Here is an 18,908-nt window from a genome sequence, read left to right as displayed (position 1 = left end):
GGCGTAAGGAAGGTGTCCCAAGCTCTCTGTCCTTGTAGGAATGAAAAATCACGGGAGACGAGAGAGGCAGGTGCAACATGAGGCGTCTGTCAGGGCGGACCTTGAGAGCCTCTTTTATTGAATATTACAAGCATTGCCACAGGTGGGCCTGTGGCTGATTGGTTGATACATACACAAAGAACTTGTGATTGGTTAACATAACTACTAAGGCGGGAATTACATGTGAGAGGTGGGGATTACATGTGATCATTTATCATCGATGGAGTAAAGGCTGGGAATCGGAGCTAGAACTAGACAGGCATGAAGCCTCCTAATTAAATTGTAACTAGAGATTAATATGGCACGAAACAATATAACAATCAAGTTCTGTAGATGTGGTCAGCTAGGCATGGAGAGCAGGTCATGTTGTTTTCCATGCGCTTAGGATGACTGAACAAGGAAAAGAATGTCCTGGTGTTTGGAACAGTTTTGTACAGTTTGTGCAGAAGCAGATTGTAAGCAAGACTTTCCCAGAATGCAAGAGAAAAGAAGCAAGAGAAAGAAGCAAGGCTTCCCCATAATGCAGCAGTTATGGACAGAAGGAGAACCAACAGCTATGTGCAGAAAGAAGACTTCCCTTTATGTCCTCCCCTCGCCCCCATTGCTTTCTGTTTCAGCAATGTTTGGGCTTCTTATCTTTTCCTTGCCCTTAGTTCTCTTTTTCGAGGAACACGTCTGGCAGGAATAAATATTTGCTGTATAGAAAGAGATGGCCATTTTGCAGCCCACGTGAGATTAGAGATTTATAGCCTCTCTTTGTTGTGCAAATCTGCTTCTCCCTATAAAGCTGTTTACCCAAAAAGGGTTGGGCTGCAGGGTCTGATAACCTAGAATTCCATTTTAAAGTAAGTAGAAATCTCTAGGCCTCCAATGTGCATGTCTAGTAATTCAAGTTAGCCAGCACTTCTGATAAAGTGCGTGAAAAGACCTGTGCACACACCTGACTGTTAATACACCTGTTGAGTAAGCTTTAAATTAGGACTATTGCCCAGCACTCATTTAGAATAGATCCCAGGCCCAGCTGGAGCTCTCTAAACCTTGGACAGGATAGTACTGTGCAAAATTGGCAAGTGAAAGGCTTCATTCAATTTGGAACAGTTCTGGTTATTTCCCTACTAAACCATAAAAAGCACCAGTCTCAGATGGGGAATACATTCCTCTTAAAAACCTTTGGCAAGTCAACATGCCCTCTTGCTATACCAGGTTGCAAATGAGTGGGTGTGCCATATGGGCACCAGATCATCTGGACTGTGATTAATAGGAGTATCTCCTTATGCTTGAAGTTCCAGGGCCAAGTCAACCTTCATGTCTTTGAGGACTGGTGCGGTGGCTCCGTGGAACAGCTGAGGAGGAACCTCCACTTTCCGCTGCATCCCCACGTGAGTCTTTTGTATCCTTGTGCCAAATGGAGGGTCCTCTTTTCTTAGGTTCTGCCCAGCTTCCTAACCAACTGTGAGTCAGTGAAAGTTGGTCCTGTATTGGCGAATGGGACACTGTCCCTCCAACCTCCTTCCACCTGCCTGCCTTCTTACCTACAACTTCTCGGGGTGTGGCTCCACCTACTGTTGGTCTCCCTGCCTTCCTCCCTACCTGTCCCAATGGGCACCAGCCAGCACTGCTAGAGTCAGCAGACATTTGCTGCAAATGCTATGCACACTTAGCTAGGAGTTATTCCCATTGAATTCATTGGGATTCATTCTGAGTAGGGTTTTGACTTGAAGAACCACCAGCTTCATGGTTTGCTTGTTTTTAAGCATTGTGGAAGATACCTGGCCACTGAAATTTACCTCCAGAGAGTAGCCAGAAAGAGAAAGAGGGAGAGAGAATATCTGTTTTAGCAAGGGCTTCATTGCAAATTCCTTCATGATCCTGGAGAAAGCTGAACTCCTACCACCCAACTGCAAAGGGTAGGAGCACACTTTGCTCCAGAGTCACAAATGGGGTTTCACTGAACCCTCTCCTAACATGGAGCAAAAAACCTTCAGTTTAGCAAGGCCTTCGATGCAACCCCCTTTGTGATCCTGGAGCAAGGTTCTTTGAAGGTGTCCTGGGAATGTGCCTTCAAAGAGGTTTTCACCTGACATCATTGTGGGCGGTCCTACTCACCTGTCAGATTTGGCAGATGAGGGGTTGGGCAGATATAGGGGTAGGGCTGCATGTTTTTCATACTGACAAGGAAAACCCAAGCCTGTAAAACACTCCAGGAAATGGAGACAGGGGCGCCGACTTATAAAAAATATTGGGGGGGCCCATACCGGGGTCCTGCCGCTGGTTCGCTCGGGTAGCCGGGAGAACGCAGTTCGAGGTGGCGGTGTTGGGGAGAGACCCTCGCTCAGGGCGCCACTAGACTTGGCGGCCGGCGGCCTATCTGGGGGGTTTTGGAGCGTATTTCGGCGGAGCGATTGGGGAGGAGGGGGCTTGTTGCCGGATTCTTCAGCTGAGCCGGAGATCCGCTGCTGGGGGTCCCTGGGCCGAGTTGTGAGCACGGCCTGCTGAAGGGAGATCCAGCCGATTGCGCGACGGGGACGGCCAGGGCTCTCCGGCTAGGGCGCGCGGCTGGCTGGCTGGCGAGGGAGCAGGTGGGGAGGAGGCGGGGGTCCTCACTCTCTTAGGAAACGCACCCGCGCGCCCGATTGCCACGAAGTCCGAAGGGTGCGTGTGTGGAATTAAAAAGCAAAAACGAGATACGGGCAGGGCAGGCAAAGAGTTTTCTGCAAGAGGATGGAGGGCAGGTTGAAGAGAAAATCACTCAGGATGAGACAGTCAAATCAGCCATGATAAAATGGGCTCAGGATATTGGGTATAACATCATGTTTGAGGACTGGGAAAGGTTATGGACCACCGGAATGAAATTCACGGCATGTAATGCCTTGAAGGAAAATATTATGAAAATGATTTATAGGTGGTACATGACCCCAGTCAAGCTTGCAAAAATATATCACCTGTCTGATAATAAATGTTGGAAATGTAAGGAGGCTGAAGGGACATTCTTTCACCTCTGGTGGACTTGTCCAAAAGTGAAGACCTTCTGGGAAATGATCTATAATGAGTTAAAAAAGGTATTTAAGTATACCTTTCCCAAGAAACCAGAGGCCTTCCTCTTGGGCATTGTTGGCCAGAAAGTGTTAAAGAAGGATAGAACTTTCTTTATGTATGCAACTACAGCAGCAAGAATACTTATCGCAAAATATTGGAAGACACAAGATTTGCCCACACTGGAAGAGTGGCAGACGCAATTGATGGACTACATGGAACTGGCTGAAATGACTGGCAGAATCCGAGATTTGGGAGAAGAAACAACGGAAGAGGACTGGAAAAAATTTAAGGACTATTTACAAAAACAATATAAGTTGTATGAATGTTAAAAATTTACACGATTCGGAAACTATAGCTTCAGCAATTAGATTTGGGAAACAGGAAATTATATTTTAAGTAAGAAAAGGTCAAAATCTAAGGTAATACTATGTTTAATTTAAGATATAAGTAACTGATGAAAAGTATGTTAAATTTAGAGGTATAGTATTTGAAAAGTACAAAATAAGGTACGAAACAAGGTAATAATTTGCTGATATCTTTATTATAAAGAATGCAGGGTAAGGGAGATGCGAGGAAGTCCAGTTAGTTATATAAAAAATGTGTTGAATGGTTGGTTTTCTTTTCTTCTTTTTCTTTTTTTCTTTTTCTTGTTCTTTTACTTTTTTCTTCAGTGTATGTTTCTAACTTTGTATTTGAAAACTTAATAAAATATTTATATATATAAAAAAGAGAGAAAATCCTTTCGCTTTTCTGGGGCGCAGGGAAGTCTCAAAGCCGGAGGTTGGGGAAGGGACCCCCTTTGCTCTGCCCTCTTCTCCCGTCTTAGATTCGCATGGGGGTCCCCGCCCGAGCTTGCCTGGCCACCGGGCCACACAAGGGCCGCGCTCTACGCGGCACACCTTGCTAGCCGCGCAGCTGTCCTCCGCGGCTGCGGAGCGGCCCTGCGCCGGTGCCCAGCCCCTCTGGGCGCCCGCTGCGCTGCCAATGACAAGCGGGCGACGTCGCGGGTGGGGAAGGCGTCGCTTTCTTTCCCGATCCTGCATCCTCCCAGTCTTCCAGCCCTTTTTTGGGTTGGAAGCTCGTCTCGTTCGCCCTTCTCCTTTCTTCACCCTGCGCGCAATTTTCCTCCCTCGTCTCCCTCCTCATTTCTCCTTCCTTCCTTCCTTCCTTCCTGACTGACTGACGGGCTTGGGCTCGGGCTCCGGGTCGGGCTCGGGCTCGGGCTCGGGCTCGGGCAGCCACAGCATCGGCGGTGTTGGCGATCGGCGGCGCGGGGGGATGGCCCTCCCGGGGGAGCCGGCGCTGCTCAATGGGGTTGCCAAGGAGACAGGCCGGCCGCCCCCCTCCCCCGGCCCGGCGCCCCCCGCCGCGCCGGTGCCCGTTATCGAGCTGGTGCGCGCCGGGCGCCCTATAAAAGCCGCGGACGCGCCCACCGCCGCCCGAGATTATTGGGGGGGCTGAGCCCCCCCAAACGAATTTTTGAGGGGGCTCGGGCCCCCTCAAGCCCCATGGAGTCGGCGCCTATGAATGGAGAGCAAGGACCAACCCAGAGCCATTACTTATTTCAGGTTACTCAGCCTTTGCTCTTCATTTTCTGCTTCTGTGCTCCCTTCTCTACCTTCTCCCAATAGATGCTTCCCCTTCCCCTGCCTCCAATCCAATTTCATAATTGCATACTTGCTTTTTCCCCCATTACACTTTCAGACACGGACTACTCTGAAGAAACTGGCAGCATCTCCAAAGTGGACAAACTATGGGCTACGCATCTTTGGCTATCTGCATCCCTTCAGTGATGGTGAGGGAGAGACTGATATGGGCCCAGGTTGGAGGGAATTTGATGAAAACAGAAGGCTTTAAACCTGAACAAAACAACATTTTACGTTTTTTTTACTTCTTTCATTTATTTATGTACTGCTTCCAGATTTTAGAAAGAGGTTCATTCTTATTCGATGCTCATTTGAAAAGAAACTTATTGAGGTTTCTCACAGATGAGCAGTAGGGAGCCTGAGACCCTCCAGATGTTGCTAGACTCCAAACTCTCTTAAGCTGGAGTCAGCATAGAACCAATGGTCCAGGATGATGGGAGTTGTAGTCCAACAACATCTGGCAGACCATAGCTGCCTCCACCCCTGTAACAGAGAAAAGATGTGTGACATGCCTGTACAAAATCTTTTCCCATACTGCTGTTTCAAAACGTGTATAGCATCTCAACAAGTTTTCCAGAATTATTAGTGATAGCTTGACCCTTTATAATAAGCCATTTGATGAGAACAAGGGGGACTGCTTGCAGTTTGCTTTCACATAGCCCCATGCTGTACTTAGAAGTCTCAACAATAAGGGCTTCAATGTGTAGCAACCCCTGATGTCACTAGGATGTCAGGTGACTGACAGGTGGGCATTCCAAGCGGCCTGCCAGGGGTGGGGAGATAATGAAGTGGCCTGCAGACTAGAAGATATAGTCACTCCGGATATAGAGGCATTTAGCAGACTTCTTGGCAACCTTGTAAAACTCCCATCCTTGGGGAGCAGCCTTTGCCAACCAAGTGCCCTCCAGATGTTGGGCCAGAGCTTGCAGCTGGCTAGGGCTGATTGGAGTTGTAATCCAACAACCTGTGGCGGGCACCACATATAAATCCTGTTGGATAAATATATATATAACCAGATATTTCACCAGCAGTATGCATTCCAGTTCGTTGCAGTGCTCATGACAGGAGAGGAGAGTACAACGAGAAACGAGTAGGTCAGGCAAAGAAGAGCACTTGGAACATTCCTTTCTGCTCTCATAGCACAAAACTAGAGGTTTAGGTGTCTACATTCTGGTTCTCCCCCCTTCCACCTTCAAAAGAGGGATTAAGGCTTGCCTTCCATTGGAGAAGAAAGCTATTCTCTTTGTCTCCCAAACAGAATTTCCTAATGTACCAGTTAATCCCAGGAATCTCTCTCTCTAGGTGAGTTTCAGTTTGCTATTTCTGCCGACGACAATGCAGAGTTCTGGCTGAGTCCAGGCGAGAGCATCTTGGACCTCCAGCTGCTGGCAAGTGTCGGCAAGGTACAGTACCTGGGGCCTGGTGGGGCAGCGGCGATTGGCACTGTGGCCAGTGTGCAAGCCTAGCAATGGTGTCGCAATCGGCAGTGAACTCCCTCGCAGGATATTGGACATCTACTGTTCTTTCAGCTTTGCTTTGAAACAGCTGGATGCTGCTCTGCATCAAGGTTCAAGAATGACTAAAAATACCAATCAACAGCACTGGATCCACAGGAACATAAGGCGAGTCTGCTGGCCCATAAGGCTAATGGACCATCTATTCCGGCATCATGTTCTCAAGGTAGCCGGCCAGATGTTTATGCGAAGCCTGCAAACTAGGCATGAGCACTCTGCCCACCTGTGATTCCCAGCTCAGAGGCATATAATGCCTTTTGACAATGGAGGTAGAACATAGCCAGCATACCCTTTAGTAAATTATTGAACACTTGCATTATTTAACTTGGGAAGGGCTCACAGCTGCTCAGTAAGCAAACAAGGAGTGTGTTGCAACTCCATCTGCTTGAGGAATAACGTAAAGGGGACTTTTTCTGTCTTTGTACAGACTGGGAAGGAATGGACGGCACCTGGGGAGTTTGGGAAATTCAAGAGCCAGAAGTCCAGGCCAGTGAAGTGAGTGAACTTCTTAGCTGCTGCTTCTGTTTTGCCCAGCAGGCTGCAAGCCTACTCAGTTGTCACCCACCACCAAGGACCAACGCAGCCTCTTGCCCTGCATTGAACACGATCAGCATGCATTCTCCCATACTGATCTCCAAGTTTTTAAAAATACTGTTTTAGAACATTGCAACTTCAAGTGTGTGTGTGTGTGTGTGTGTGTGTGTGTGTGTGTGTAAGTTAAGGTTACCAGACATCCCCATTACCCGGGGACAGTCCCCGGATTTACAAACCACTCCCCTGACAAAATCCATCCATTCCAACTGAAGTTGAAAAGTGTCCCTGGATTCATTGAAAAAAATCTGGTAACCTTAGTGTAAGTAAATTAAGCTTTATCATCAGTAGTGTGCTGTTTGTCCTGCTTAAACCTTAAAATAACCTGAGAGTGCCTCCTGGTGGCTATTATCGGTATTTCCTAGAGACAAACTAATTTCTCTCTTTTCTCTGATGAGATAAATTTCCCCTAAGATTCTCAATAATCAAATGGCAACTATGGGTTCAGTCAGCCAATGTTGTCCATGTCTAGGCTGCAATAATCATCTGACAAACGTGCCATCTGAAAATTAGCCACCCATCCTGTCTTGTGTTGCTCTGTTTCCCTGCTTTGAGGAACTGGAACTCTGTAACTCTTGAGCTGCATGCACAGCACATGTTTGAAGCGCAGTCTCTTTTCCTGTGCTCTGGGTGTTTCTTCTGCTTCTAGATAATCACACCCGCACCATACATGGCTTCCCCCATGAAAATATTGGGAACTGTAGTTCACCCTTCACAGAGCTGCAATTTCCAATACCCATCAAAACTACAATTCCCAGGATTATTTGGGGGAAGTCATGTGCTTTAAATGCATGGTGTGTACACAGTCCAAAGGGCTGAAGGCTCCACTGTGAGTCTTACCCAGGCTGGTGCTCTTGTATACTCCTAGCCAGGGACTTCAGCTGTGGTTTTGAAGTTCCTGCCTGGATCACCATTTCCTTAGTTCCTGAGAGAGACAGGAGGGTATAGAACAGGCCAGGAACCCAACCCAGGCAGCTGGTGTGGCAATCTCAACTCCTGAGGCAGGGATGGTTGGATCCAGTGACTCCATGGTTTATGGTTTCTAATCCTGCTGCTCCTCCAAGGACACTTCAGGTTCTAGGTCTGGGCAGGACTGAACTCGTGACACTCTGACAGTCTTTCAAATTGCACAGATTGATGCTGTCAGCAATGGCAGAAAGTATTCCCCATCTTCCATGGAGACTTTGCCATTAGATGAATTGACTTGTTCATTGCCTAATTTGAGCAAAGATGAAGGAAATCATAGAATCCAGTGGCTATATCCCTTAGCTGGAAGGAATAATTCATCAAAGGCTTAAATAGAACTCCAACCCAGTTGGAGTTCTTGGAAGACATCACTGTACAGAACCAATGGAATCCACCCCCTTTTGACCAAAGAGTAGTAGTCCAAAGTGATGTGGCTACTTCAGTTTCCATGATTGCTTAAGTGGGGAAAGATGTTCTGCCTTAATAGTGTTTCTTTGTCCACTTCTCTCTCACAGGTTGTCTGCCAAAAGCAAGTACTACTTTGAGGTTCTACACAAGCAAGATGACAAAGGAACAGACCATGTGGTAGTGGCAGTGAGTACTCAGGCTAGGGCTGCATTCAGATGGCACGTTATTTCATCATCCCAACATTTCCTTCCCAACTTATTTTTGCATTTTTATGTGATCTATCCCACATGCTCAGAGAAGACCAATTAATTGATCGCTTGAAATGTCTGACATACTCCTGAGTGTTGCATTGTTGTTGCTGTTTTTAATTTAAGAAGACTAGAAAATCACATACATCAGGCAGATGACAAATACTAAATTCGATTGAGCAACCAAAACAGTAACTGCAATGTATTCTTCCAGTACTATGCATCTAATAATGCCAAAGGCACACACTAAGCTATCTCAGGAGCAAGGATTAAATTAAACAATGAGCAATGAGTGTTATTTTTGATAGTTTTGCTCATCCGTTTTTGCCTGGATATTCCTCCTTTGTGAAAAGCCTCACTATCTTCACGCACAGTGTAATATATTAACAGGATCTGAAATTGGGAAAGGATTCCTTGACTTTGTAGATCACAATTGTACATTGTGTACCGAATTACCTTGGACCAGTTATGTATAAGTACAGAAGAGGTTAGGGCTCTTAATAGTTGTGCAGAAGAGGAAATTTTAGCAAGGGCAGCCTTTTCTACACAACTATTAAAGGTACAGGAGCCCCCACGCTGTCTCATTGTGGCCACCAGACCTGTATAGCAGTCCACCAGGGCAACAAATCTCCTGGCTTTCCTGCTTGCTAGAGATCTGTTGAACCACAATATGTAAGCAGTGGACTTTATATAGCTTGGCAAACTCCTAGTCGTGTGGGTCTGTTGCAGACAGATCTCTCTTTCCTTTCCTAATTGTCAAATTTATAAACTTTGAATGCATCTGTCTTTCTCTTTCAGTGGAAGCTGAATGACCCAGAAACCAAGTTTGCTGTTATTGACTCTGAATCCCTCTCCCTTTATGCTAGTAAGTATCTTCCCCTCCTGCCCCCCAGGACTAATAAGGCTAAATTGGCTTTTTGTTGCTGTTAGTCTTCCTTCCTTCCTATCAACAGAAAAGCTTTGCCTCTAACCGCAGCACATCCTAGGCAGATGCAGAAATATTGCACTATACCCTTCACTTCATACCAGGTTTATTTCATAGGCTTTTGAGAGGCACTGAGCTTTGAGGGAGGGCAGAAAATAGCCTAGGAGGCTTGTGAAATGGGACTTGCATGTAATTTACTGAAATTTGGAATTCAGGTTGGGTTGCCAGATTAGCATTTAAAAATAAGGAGCACTTTGAGCTGTGAAATCCCTTGAAGCTTGTTAGCAGTATGTGACAGAATTGACAAGAGTTAGAGTTGCAAGAAGAAGAATATATCCAGCTGTCTTAAGAAGGTGAATTATTCCTTCTTCCTTCCTTCCTACCCTTTCCCACTATTTCTCTCCCCACCCACCCCAATGTGCTTTAGATGAAACACTTTTGAAAATGGACGAAGTTGGTCACATCCCGCAGACACTGGCTACGAATCCAAAACAGATTGTGTACAATCAGGGTGCAATGGAGCACTCAGCTGACATGCTCAAGCCTGACCCCCGGGACACCATTTATAAATGTAAGCATCTAGCTTGCTGCCAGAGCATAGGATTGCAGCCTTAGGTGGTTTTGCTTGGGGCTGATCTAGAGCATCTAGATACAAAAGAGAACAAGCTCCTATGTATTTAATGGTTAGTAGGAGCTCTCTCCCGACTGCCTTACGCCGATCTGCTTCTGTCATAGCCTCTCATTTATTTTCTGTTTCTCAGTGCCTCTCGTAAGGAAGTCACAGTTGCGCAAGATCCTTCCAGACTGCCCTTACAAACCAAGCTACCTGGTCAATGGATTCCCTCTGGAGCGCTATCAAGGGCTTCAGTTTGTAAGTCTTAATTCTCAACTCAAGTCTTTCCCCAGCTTGCAGCTGCTGCTAACACTGAAGCTTAGGTTAAAGGCTGGCTTTCCTTTTAGGAAGGTGTGTGTAGTTGTCCACAGTGGCATGTGATGTTAGTGGATCATCAAATCGTGATCTATTGCTCCACTGTCATTTTTGTGTGTGCTTGCATGAACTTTCTTTCAAAGTGGTAGCTGGATGTGAGCTCACGTGGTGATGCCCAAGCTCAGTAGCTAAGATTGCCTCTGTTTTGCTTGCTCTGCTCCTCTAAGTTCAAACGTATCTTCTCCACTTATCTTGGGGCCTTAGTAGGGGGCAGCTCAATTCTGGTTGCCACACATTTGATTGGCTGAACACCAATGGCATTCATTCTTTCTCCAGTTTAGGCGCTAACTGGGATAACTTGCCACATTGAGTTTACACTTTCTTTTAACCAGTTCACCCAGATGAGAACATTCCTGTAACATGAAATAATGAATCTCTGTAGTGCAGAGCTTTCCAAACTTTTCATGTCGGTGACACACTTTTTAGACATGCATCATTTTGCCACACAGTAATTCAGTTTTACTAGCAAACCGGAGGTTAAACTAACCACTTTCCAGCCCGCCCACCCCCTCAGAGGAGCGTGGGGCATGTTCACATCACACACCTACACACTGCAGCCGACACATGCACGTGTCGCAACACATAGTATGGAAAGCTCTGCTGTAGTGGATCAGTCAACATCTCAGACCTTAAATACCTTATGGGAAATGCAATTGATTATTCTGAGCAGTACTTGATGGTCATTTGAGTAGCATAGATGCTCAGTTACCCTGAAATTGCAGCTGCTGTCATGTGCTTCACTGTTTGTTTCTGTTACAGAAGAGTTAAACCCAGGGCTTTAAATGTTGTTCTTGTTAGCATATATCAACTACCTTTTTCAAGCTCAAAAATAAGGAAAAGAGCTTCTAAATGTTTACAGGTGATTATCTCCCCTCTTTCGTTTTGGAATAAGTGACTACAAAATCAATAGCACGACCATTGTCCTTGGTTTGGAAAACTAAGCATCTCTCTCAAAATTCTACACACGTACACAACAGTCAGTATAAATAAATCTGAGGCAAGGTTATTGATTTTGGGGCTAATAGACCTGAGCTGTGCTCTGAAAAGTTTGGCTGTCCCTGATCACACAAAATAGTCCTGAAGTTTAGTTTTAGTACTGATATTTTTTGTGTGTGGAATCCCCCCCTCCCTTTCTAGGTCCATTTGTCATTTGTATATCCCAATGACTACACTCGTTTGACGCACATGGAGACACATAACAAGTGCTTTTACCAGGAAAATGAATATTTCCTGAACAGGTAAAGCCTTCCTTCTTGGTAACTGAACTCTGTTGCTTTGTCACTGGAAAGCAGGGGCTGAATTTTAGGAGAAAGGCATTTCTAAATAAAATATGTAAACTTTTTTTTGTTGTAGAAAGTATTTTCAGTAACTTGGTTCCTGCTAAACATGATGGGATCTGAGGGTGCCGGGTGCCTTCAGAAAGTCAAAAGGAATAAAGACTGCTTCACACTGGATTATTTCCTACATGTTTTTCTACAGCGAAGAGAGATCTGTATTGCCTTATGCAAGCAGAATCTAAAGCTGCTATTGTTGTTTGTTACAACCAAGGTCCTGTTCACTGACCTCACTTATTCAGTTAGCATTTATTATCTGTTTTTGTATCTAACATGGAGTCCATGGCAGCTTACAGTATATTTTTTGTTTCTGTCACTCAGTCCATGTAACTATATAAATCCCCCTTCTTTTTATCTAAATATCTGCCTATCCAAATGCACTCAATACTCCCTACCCAGAATATTTGCTCGAAAGAGGGTTCACAGTTACCAGTATTGCAAGAAATATTTTTTAAGAAGCTGCAAGATACTTTTGGAACTGAAAAATAAGTAGGTTGTGTTGCCACAAGGTGGATTACAAGTGCAAGGAATGGGGATGTAGTAGGATTAAGGGCCAGTTTATATGATCAGCACATTAAAAAACAAACTAGGTTGTGGAGATGAAGGGAACAGCCCAGACTTCTCTGTCATGTTACGTTTTCTATGGGCAGAGAGTTTTATCAAGGGAATAGCATAAGCATGCAACCTGCTACCTGCAGCCTGTAAGTAGTACAGTCCAAGCAGACTTTTACCACTTGATTCAACTGGTTGCATTAAATGACTCCCCTTAAGCAGAAGAGATGTTTAGCAGAGCAGAAATGTTGCATACTGGCTAAGCTTAAAGAGTGCAGCAATTGTAATGCCTGGGTTTCCTTTTTAACTCCTGCAGATTTGGATTCTTCAGGTATGTGAAAATGGACAAGCCAGAGGGGAGGAATTCAGATTCTGAGGAAACAACTAAGTTGCCAGGTATGGAAAAACCTGGAAAAGTTGTTTTATGGTTGACTGATGAGTGATAAAGGCGAGACTGCAATGGGCAGAATCGGAGGAGGTGGTTTCATATCTACATCAAACGAGGAACAACCAGAATGGGAAACATGGCTGACTAAGATGCTTAGTTCATATGGAAGCATGTCCACCCCCCTGTCCAAAATGCAACAATTATAGAATCATAGAATTGCAGAGCTGGAAGGGACCCTGAGGGTCATCTAGTCCAACCCCCTGCAATGCAGGAATCGTTTGCCCAATGTGGGGCTCAAACCCACAACCTTGAGATAAAGTGTCTCATGCCCTACCCACTGGGCTAAATGCATCAAAAGAGAAACCTGGGATGCCTGTATTTTTTCACCTATAGACTGGGGTATTGCTAAGTAGACTTGGGGCACAGGTTCATGACACAAATTTGTATATGCTAAATTTTTATATATGGATGCCTCTGGAAATTAAGATGATAGATGGCTGGAGTCTCACCGGTATTGCACTTTGCAGTAAATTCAGGCTGCATAAACACTGTACCTTTACAGCACATGAATTCCCCCAAATAGTCATGGGAACTGTAGTTTGTTAAAGGTGCTGGGAACGATAGCTCTGTGAGGGGGAAACGCCAGTTCCCAGGATTCTTTGGGGGAAGCCATGTGCCCTAAATGTATGGTCTGTATGAAGCCCTGGTCACCATGTAAGTTGAGTTAAGAATTACTTCAAAATTAAGAAGAGAGAGAGAAAGAAAAAAACAACAACAACCAAGGCACAAGATATGTAATTGTGTTCGATCTTTTCAGGCTATGAAGGAGAAAATTTTGATGATGCTCAGTATGAAGACCCAGATGACGTGCATCCTCCATTAAGCTCCTCCAGACCCAAAGTGAAAAGTGGTCCCATCCTGGCAGCTGAGTACGCCAATGTTTATGATTATTCCCCACTAAAGCCTCGGACTCTCCTGTCAGTAGCTGGAAAAGGTACACAGAGCAAAGGTGCTAAAAAGCGGGTAATGACATTGGTCGACCAGACCAACAATAAAACCATCCCAGAAATAAATTCACCAGTAGGAAGGCTGTATCTGAACAGCAGAAACCAAGAGAACTCTCCTCTCCGTGACAGAAGTGCCCATGAGTTGCCAGCTACCAAGAGGAAAGGAGGAGATGAGGGCATGCAGACTAACAAAAGGACCAAAGGGACTGGGGAACAAAATCCCATCAGTCGCAAGGATTCAGCTGGAAGTATCCCAAGAGAGACCTTGGTTTTTAATGCAAACGGAAACATGGACCTGTCATCATTAGAAACCACAAAAACAAGGAGGCAATCCCAGGTGCTTGACAAAGGAGCAGGGAAGGCAGCCCTCCAGGAACAGCCTGCTCATGAGGACCAATGGCTTAACCAAGTAGATTCGTATATAGCCCAGCACAAGGCGGCAGATGCTGCAAATGTCATTTTAGGAAGAGTGGATCTGGATCCCCAGCCACCTGTCAGGACTGATTCTGCCCAGCCAACAGTGCACAAGGTGGAGGATGAAGAAAAGGTGGTGGTGGTCGAGGAACAGGAGGAAGAAGAAGAGGAGGAGGTGGAAGGGGAGGTAAATGAAGAAGAGGAGTTTCGTTACATGCCTGCATTTGACCAACTAGTCAACTGGCAGCAGACTTTCAGGGCAAGTAACTTAGACTTCCAGGTGCTGCGGACAGACTGGATTGACCTGAAGTGCAACACTTCAGGGAACCTGCTGTTAAAAGAGAAGGAAGCCCTTGAAGTCACTCATGCATTCCTAAAGAAGCTCAACCAGAAGAACAAAGGGTAAGCCAAAAGTCACCTTGCAGACTCTCTCTGGTCCTTATTAAGGCTGGCAACTGCAGCATGGAACAGACTCTTTGGGTCTGGATAGGTAGCTAGAAACGCTGTCAGATCTCATTGTGAAATGAGGACTGAGTCACTCTTCATCCTTAAAAGGGATGCTTGGATATGTTTGTCTGTAGTCTTGGGGAGCTAGGAACGAGCTCTGATTTCATCTGGTCTTTATCTTTTGTTATTTTCACTGTCATACTGAGTGCCACAGACTTAAACTTGGAACCTTTTTTTAATTCACTGCATTTATATCACACCTTTTCACTCAAGGAGCTCAAAGTGGTGTACATGATTCTCTACCTCCTCATTTAATCCCCACAACAACCCTGTGAGGCTGAGAGGCAGTGACTGGCCCATGGTCACCCATGACCAAGTGGGGATTTGAACCCTGGTCTCTCAGGTCCTACTCTGACACTAACCACTACACCACTGAGCTGTGATACCTTCCTCTCTGCATCAACAGAGTCAATAGCTGGAGGGTGGAGTTACAAGGAGTTCAGTCCAGGGTGCTGACCTTCAGCTGCGTAGGGCTGGACCAGTCTCCCCTCAGCAGGTGCCCTCCAGATTCTGCAGGGCCCCAGCTCTCATCATCCCTGACCACCGGCCACATTGTCTGGCGCTGATGGAGTCAGACAACTTCTAGAGGGAGTCAGTTTAGGGACAGCTGGGTAGACCTGGCCAATGCTTGGTCCTAGTCTCTTGACAAGCCCAGTGGTCTATGGTCAGTATGGGATGGTTGCAAAGCAGGGAAGGGCTGAAAGGGGGCTGTCAACACTACAAGTTGGGAATCTGCGGTGGGCCTTGGGTCTGGACTGGTTGAAGACCACTGCAGGATATGAGACAAGTTTGTTTGGGAGGTAGGAGTTGTCTTGTCTTGTTACGGAACTTGCCATTTTTATTTTAGTTTTGAAAGGGTTGGTGGCTGAACATAGTTGGGGGGAAAATATTGGCATGGCGAAGGCTTTAGTATCTGGCTGATCTCTTGCAGTGAAAACAAAAATTAGGCAAAGGGTAACAGTGCAAATGTTTTGTGCATCAGGCCTGTGGACCTGGTGCTTGGTCAGACACGGCCTAAGAAGCTGGTGTGCAAACGTGGTGCTGCATTAGAAAAGCCTGCTGGATCAGGCCAATAGCCCATCTAACGCAGCATCCTGGTCTCACACTGGCCAGCCAGTTGTGTGTGGGAAGCCTGCAAGCGGGACCTGAGCCCAACAGCACTCTGCCGACCTGCAATTCCTCCACAAAGCTCAATTCCACTTACAGAGAAGTATATCACAAACTAAATAACTCTGAATGTGGTTTCCAAAAATTCATTGCACAAGAAATTCAACACCTTCTTAAATGATATTTACAATACCAAAATAATACGCAACTCAATATCTCTAAGCCAAACCTGCAATTCCTAGCAATTGGTGTTCAGAGGCAGAGGCATCTCTGACATTGAGCATAGCCATCACGGTTAGTAGGCATACATAGGAAGACACAATTCCTTTGTATAATAGGAGGACACCTTATACCAAGTCAGACCATTGCTCCATCCAGCTCAGTCTTGTCTGCACAGGCAGGGGCTTCCCAAGTGTTCAAACTGGGAATGTTCCCAGGCCAATCCCTGGAGACGCCAGGGCTTGAACATGGCACCTTCTGCATGCAACACATCTGCTCTGCCACTGAGCTGTGGCCCTTCATGCCAATTTCAGGCGATTCCAGCTGCTGCGCGTCGTCAATGTAGAGAAGCGGCAGGACCACCTGCGAGGCAGCCGCTACCTTCTGGAGCTGGAGCTGGTGGCACGGGATAAGCGCATTGTCCGTTTCTCAGAATACGTATTTGCACGGGACTGGCATGGTAGCAGCAGCGGTGAGGAGGAGGGTATTATGAAGGATCTGGCATGGGGCCGCCAGCGCCACTTGTTGGCCAGAAAAACTGAGCCAGCCCTGTGCTGGCCAGCAGGCTTTTCCTGGAACCATCGTGCCGTTGTCCACTTCATAGTGCCAGGTAAGGGGGATGTGATAGCTTTATGATCTTGTCAAAATAGCTGCAATGGAGAATGATGGGATTTAGGCTTCTGCCACCTGTACTTCACCTGGTAGAGGTGCTATATCAGGGAGATGAAAAGTCTCAACCATAATTTCCCTCTGAGTTTGTATGCTATATCCTACATTATAGAACAGTATTTTTAGTTCCCATCTGGGACGCAGGTGGTGCTGTGGTCTAAACCACTGAGCTCCCATTGCTCTGTCCTAGCTCCTGCCAACCTAGCAGTTCAAAAGCATACCAGTGCAAGCAGATAAATAGGTACTGCTGTGACGAGAAGGTAAATGGTGTTTTCGTGTGCTCTTGGTTCCATCACAGTGTTCCATTGCACCAAAAGCAGTTTAGTCATGCTGGCCACATGACCTGGCAAGCTATCTGTGGACAAATGCTGGCTCCCTCGGCCTGAAAGCGAGATGAGCACCACAACCCCATAATTGCTTTTGACTGGACTTAAGCATCCAGGTGTTGTTTACCTTTTTTTTTTTTTTTACATTCCCATCTGGCAACCTTAATTTTTCTTCTTCTAACTCTCAGTGCCTGGTTAATGTCCCATGCTCTTTCTTATATTTCCAGAAGAAAGACACAGCATTTTGTTTCATGTATCTAAAATTGTCACATATCCTAAAATTCTCCTAGGACAAAATATCCATCTTAAGGTACTAAAACAGAATCGGTCATCATATTTAGCTCCAGTTTTAGGTAACATCCGTCAAACTAAAGGATGTGTGATAAGTGTGTTTCACAGGAGCACAGAAAAGCCATAGGTGTGGGCTTTGGCTCTAAGAATCCAGCATCCTAAGAACTCCACAGCTGTGTTGGTGTTTTGTTTTGCTTTGTTTTGGTTTTACGTTATACATGAAAGGAGCTAAGCAGAGGTTTTCCTCCAGAAAAATTCTACTGGTCAAGGGATGGAGTGTCTAGGTACTGAACCCCTCACAGTCCTCATAACTGTTGAAACCATATAATATATATGATTATTTGTGTGTGCATTTTTTTTCCAAAATAAAGAGCAGAATATCTATTGCAAAAGGAAGGAAGTAGTGAAAACATGCTTAATTTGGACAATTTGTTCTTAGCTTTTGTCACAGAACTTGGGTTCCCTTAGAGCAGAATCAGTTTGGATAATTATTTTGCACTCACAGCCCTGGGCTGATGCCACAGTGTCATAGAGCTATACTATTTAGAGAATTAAATGATGAAGCCTAGCAATTTTTTTCCTGATATTGGCCTAGATAGCCCACTAAAGACTCTTCCTATAGTTGGACAATACAAACTGGTCAGTGAAAGACTGATCCAGGAAAGCATACCTGCTTTCCTCTGAGCAAACTGCTTCATTATCTTCACTACACCTCTTTGCTGTATAGCAATAATGCTGTATATCTGTATTTAATAATAATAATAATATTAATATCTTTATTGTCATTGCCCCCTCTCGGGGACAACGAAATTTGATAAATTAGTAAGCTCTTAAGCTGCCACAAGACTTCATACATTTTGCTGCAGCAGGCTGACATGGCTGCTCCTCTGGAAGCAGCTGCATTTGCATCTGTAGCTGAATAGGGATATGATGAGCAGCCTTATATTGAGTCAGACTGTATTCCATCTAGTCTCGTGTTAGAGGTGCCAGCAATTGCATATAGAGCCATGCCCCTGTTTACTAGAACAGGAAGCAAATTGTGTATGTGTGTGTCTTGCCCCCTTGGGACACAAAACCAACTTTGCCCTCATTCTGTTCTTCTCTTTGTTCCCGGTGCCAAACAGTGAAAAACCAGGCACGTTGGGTGCTGCAGTTCATTTCTGACATGGAAGAGCTGTTCAGGGTTACTAAGGACCCCTATTTCAACGTCATCATCACAGACTACAGCAGTGACGATATGGATGTAGAAAAGGCTCTGAAAAAGTCCTCATTACGCAGGTGAGTGTTGGGATGCTGCCGAGGAGACGGGGGCATCAGGTGCCCCCCAGCTGGCTCCAGCCACCGGCCAGCAGCCGGAACAGCATCAATCAGCAACACAAGCCTCAGATACCTTTAGAGGCTTGGCACCGCTCTATCAGCAGAGTGAATAAATCTTCACAACAGAAGTGGCGGACAGAGACATGTGAAAGCATTATTTACAGGAGTTTATTCAGCATAGTTCAGGAACAAAGGAAAACATGTCTGCTTCCCTTCGTGTCGAAGCATACAGCAGTATAGCAAAAGCAATATACAAACGGAAGTTCCCAGCAAGCCTGTGCTGGAAGTAAACAGGCATGTGCCACACAACAGTCATGCCTATTCCTTTTAAGGTGGAACAGAACTATATCCTAACAATGAGAGCAGATCTTTTGCATGTGCGAACAGGAACGCGGGCCAGCATATTTGAAGCATAT

At 45.7% G+C, this 18,908-nt stretch overlaps 1 protein-coding gene across 1 annotated transcript in view; it reads left to right on the top strand.

Moving 5' to 3' along the window:
* B4GALNT3 (beta-1,4-N-acetyl-galactosaminyltransferase 3) overlaps positions 1 to 18,908 on the top strand; it is a 71,101-nt gene that overhangs the window by 46,681 nt on the left and 5,512 nt on the right. Inside the window, exons 4-16 of the mRNA XM_081209893.1 lie at positions 1,323 to 1,418; positions 4,780 to 4,870; positions 6,024 to 6,124; positions 6,663 to 6,730; positions 8,308 to 8,386; positions 9,247 to 9,313; positions 9,801 to 9,944; positions 10,135 to 10,244; positions 11,499 to 11,599; positions 12,564 to 12,643; positions 13,453 to 14,458; positions 16,204 to 16,499; positions 18,300 to 18,453. Coding sequence (XP_081066019.1) covers positions 1,323 to 1,418; positions 4,780 to 4,870; positions 6,024 to 6,124; positions 6,663 to 6,730; positions 8,308 to 8,386; positions 9,247 to 9,313; positions 9,801 to 9,944; positions 10,135 to 10,244; positions 11,499 to 11,599; positions 12,564 to 12,643; positions 13,453 to 14,458; positions 16,204 to 16,499; positions 18,300 to 18,453 — 2,393 coding nt within the window. The remainder of the gene's footprint in view (positions 1 to 1,322; positions 1,419 to 4,779; positions 4,871 to 6,023; positions 6,125 to 6,662; positions 6,731 to 8,307; positions 8,387 to 9,246; positions 9,314 to 9,800; positions 9,945 to 10,134; positions 10,245 to 11,498; positions 11,600 to 12,563; positions 12,644 to 13,452; positions 14,459 to 16,203; positions 16,500 to 18,299; positions 18,454 to 18,908) is intronic.

Source organism: Podarcis bocagei (genome assembly GCF_964188305.1).
Source record: "Podarcis bocagei genome assembly, chromosome: 10".
NCBI classification, from domain to species: domain Eukaryota; kingdom Metazoa; phylum Chordata; class Lepidosauria; order Squamata; family Lacertidae; genus Podarcis; species Podarcis bocagei.
Note: the sequence above shows the minus strand (reverse complement) of the source record. Positions and strands in the feature narration are given on the sequence as shown.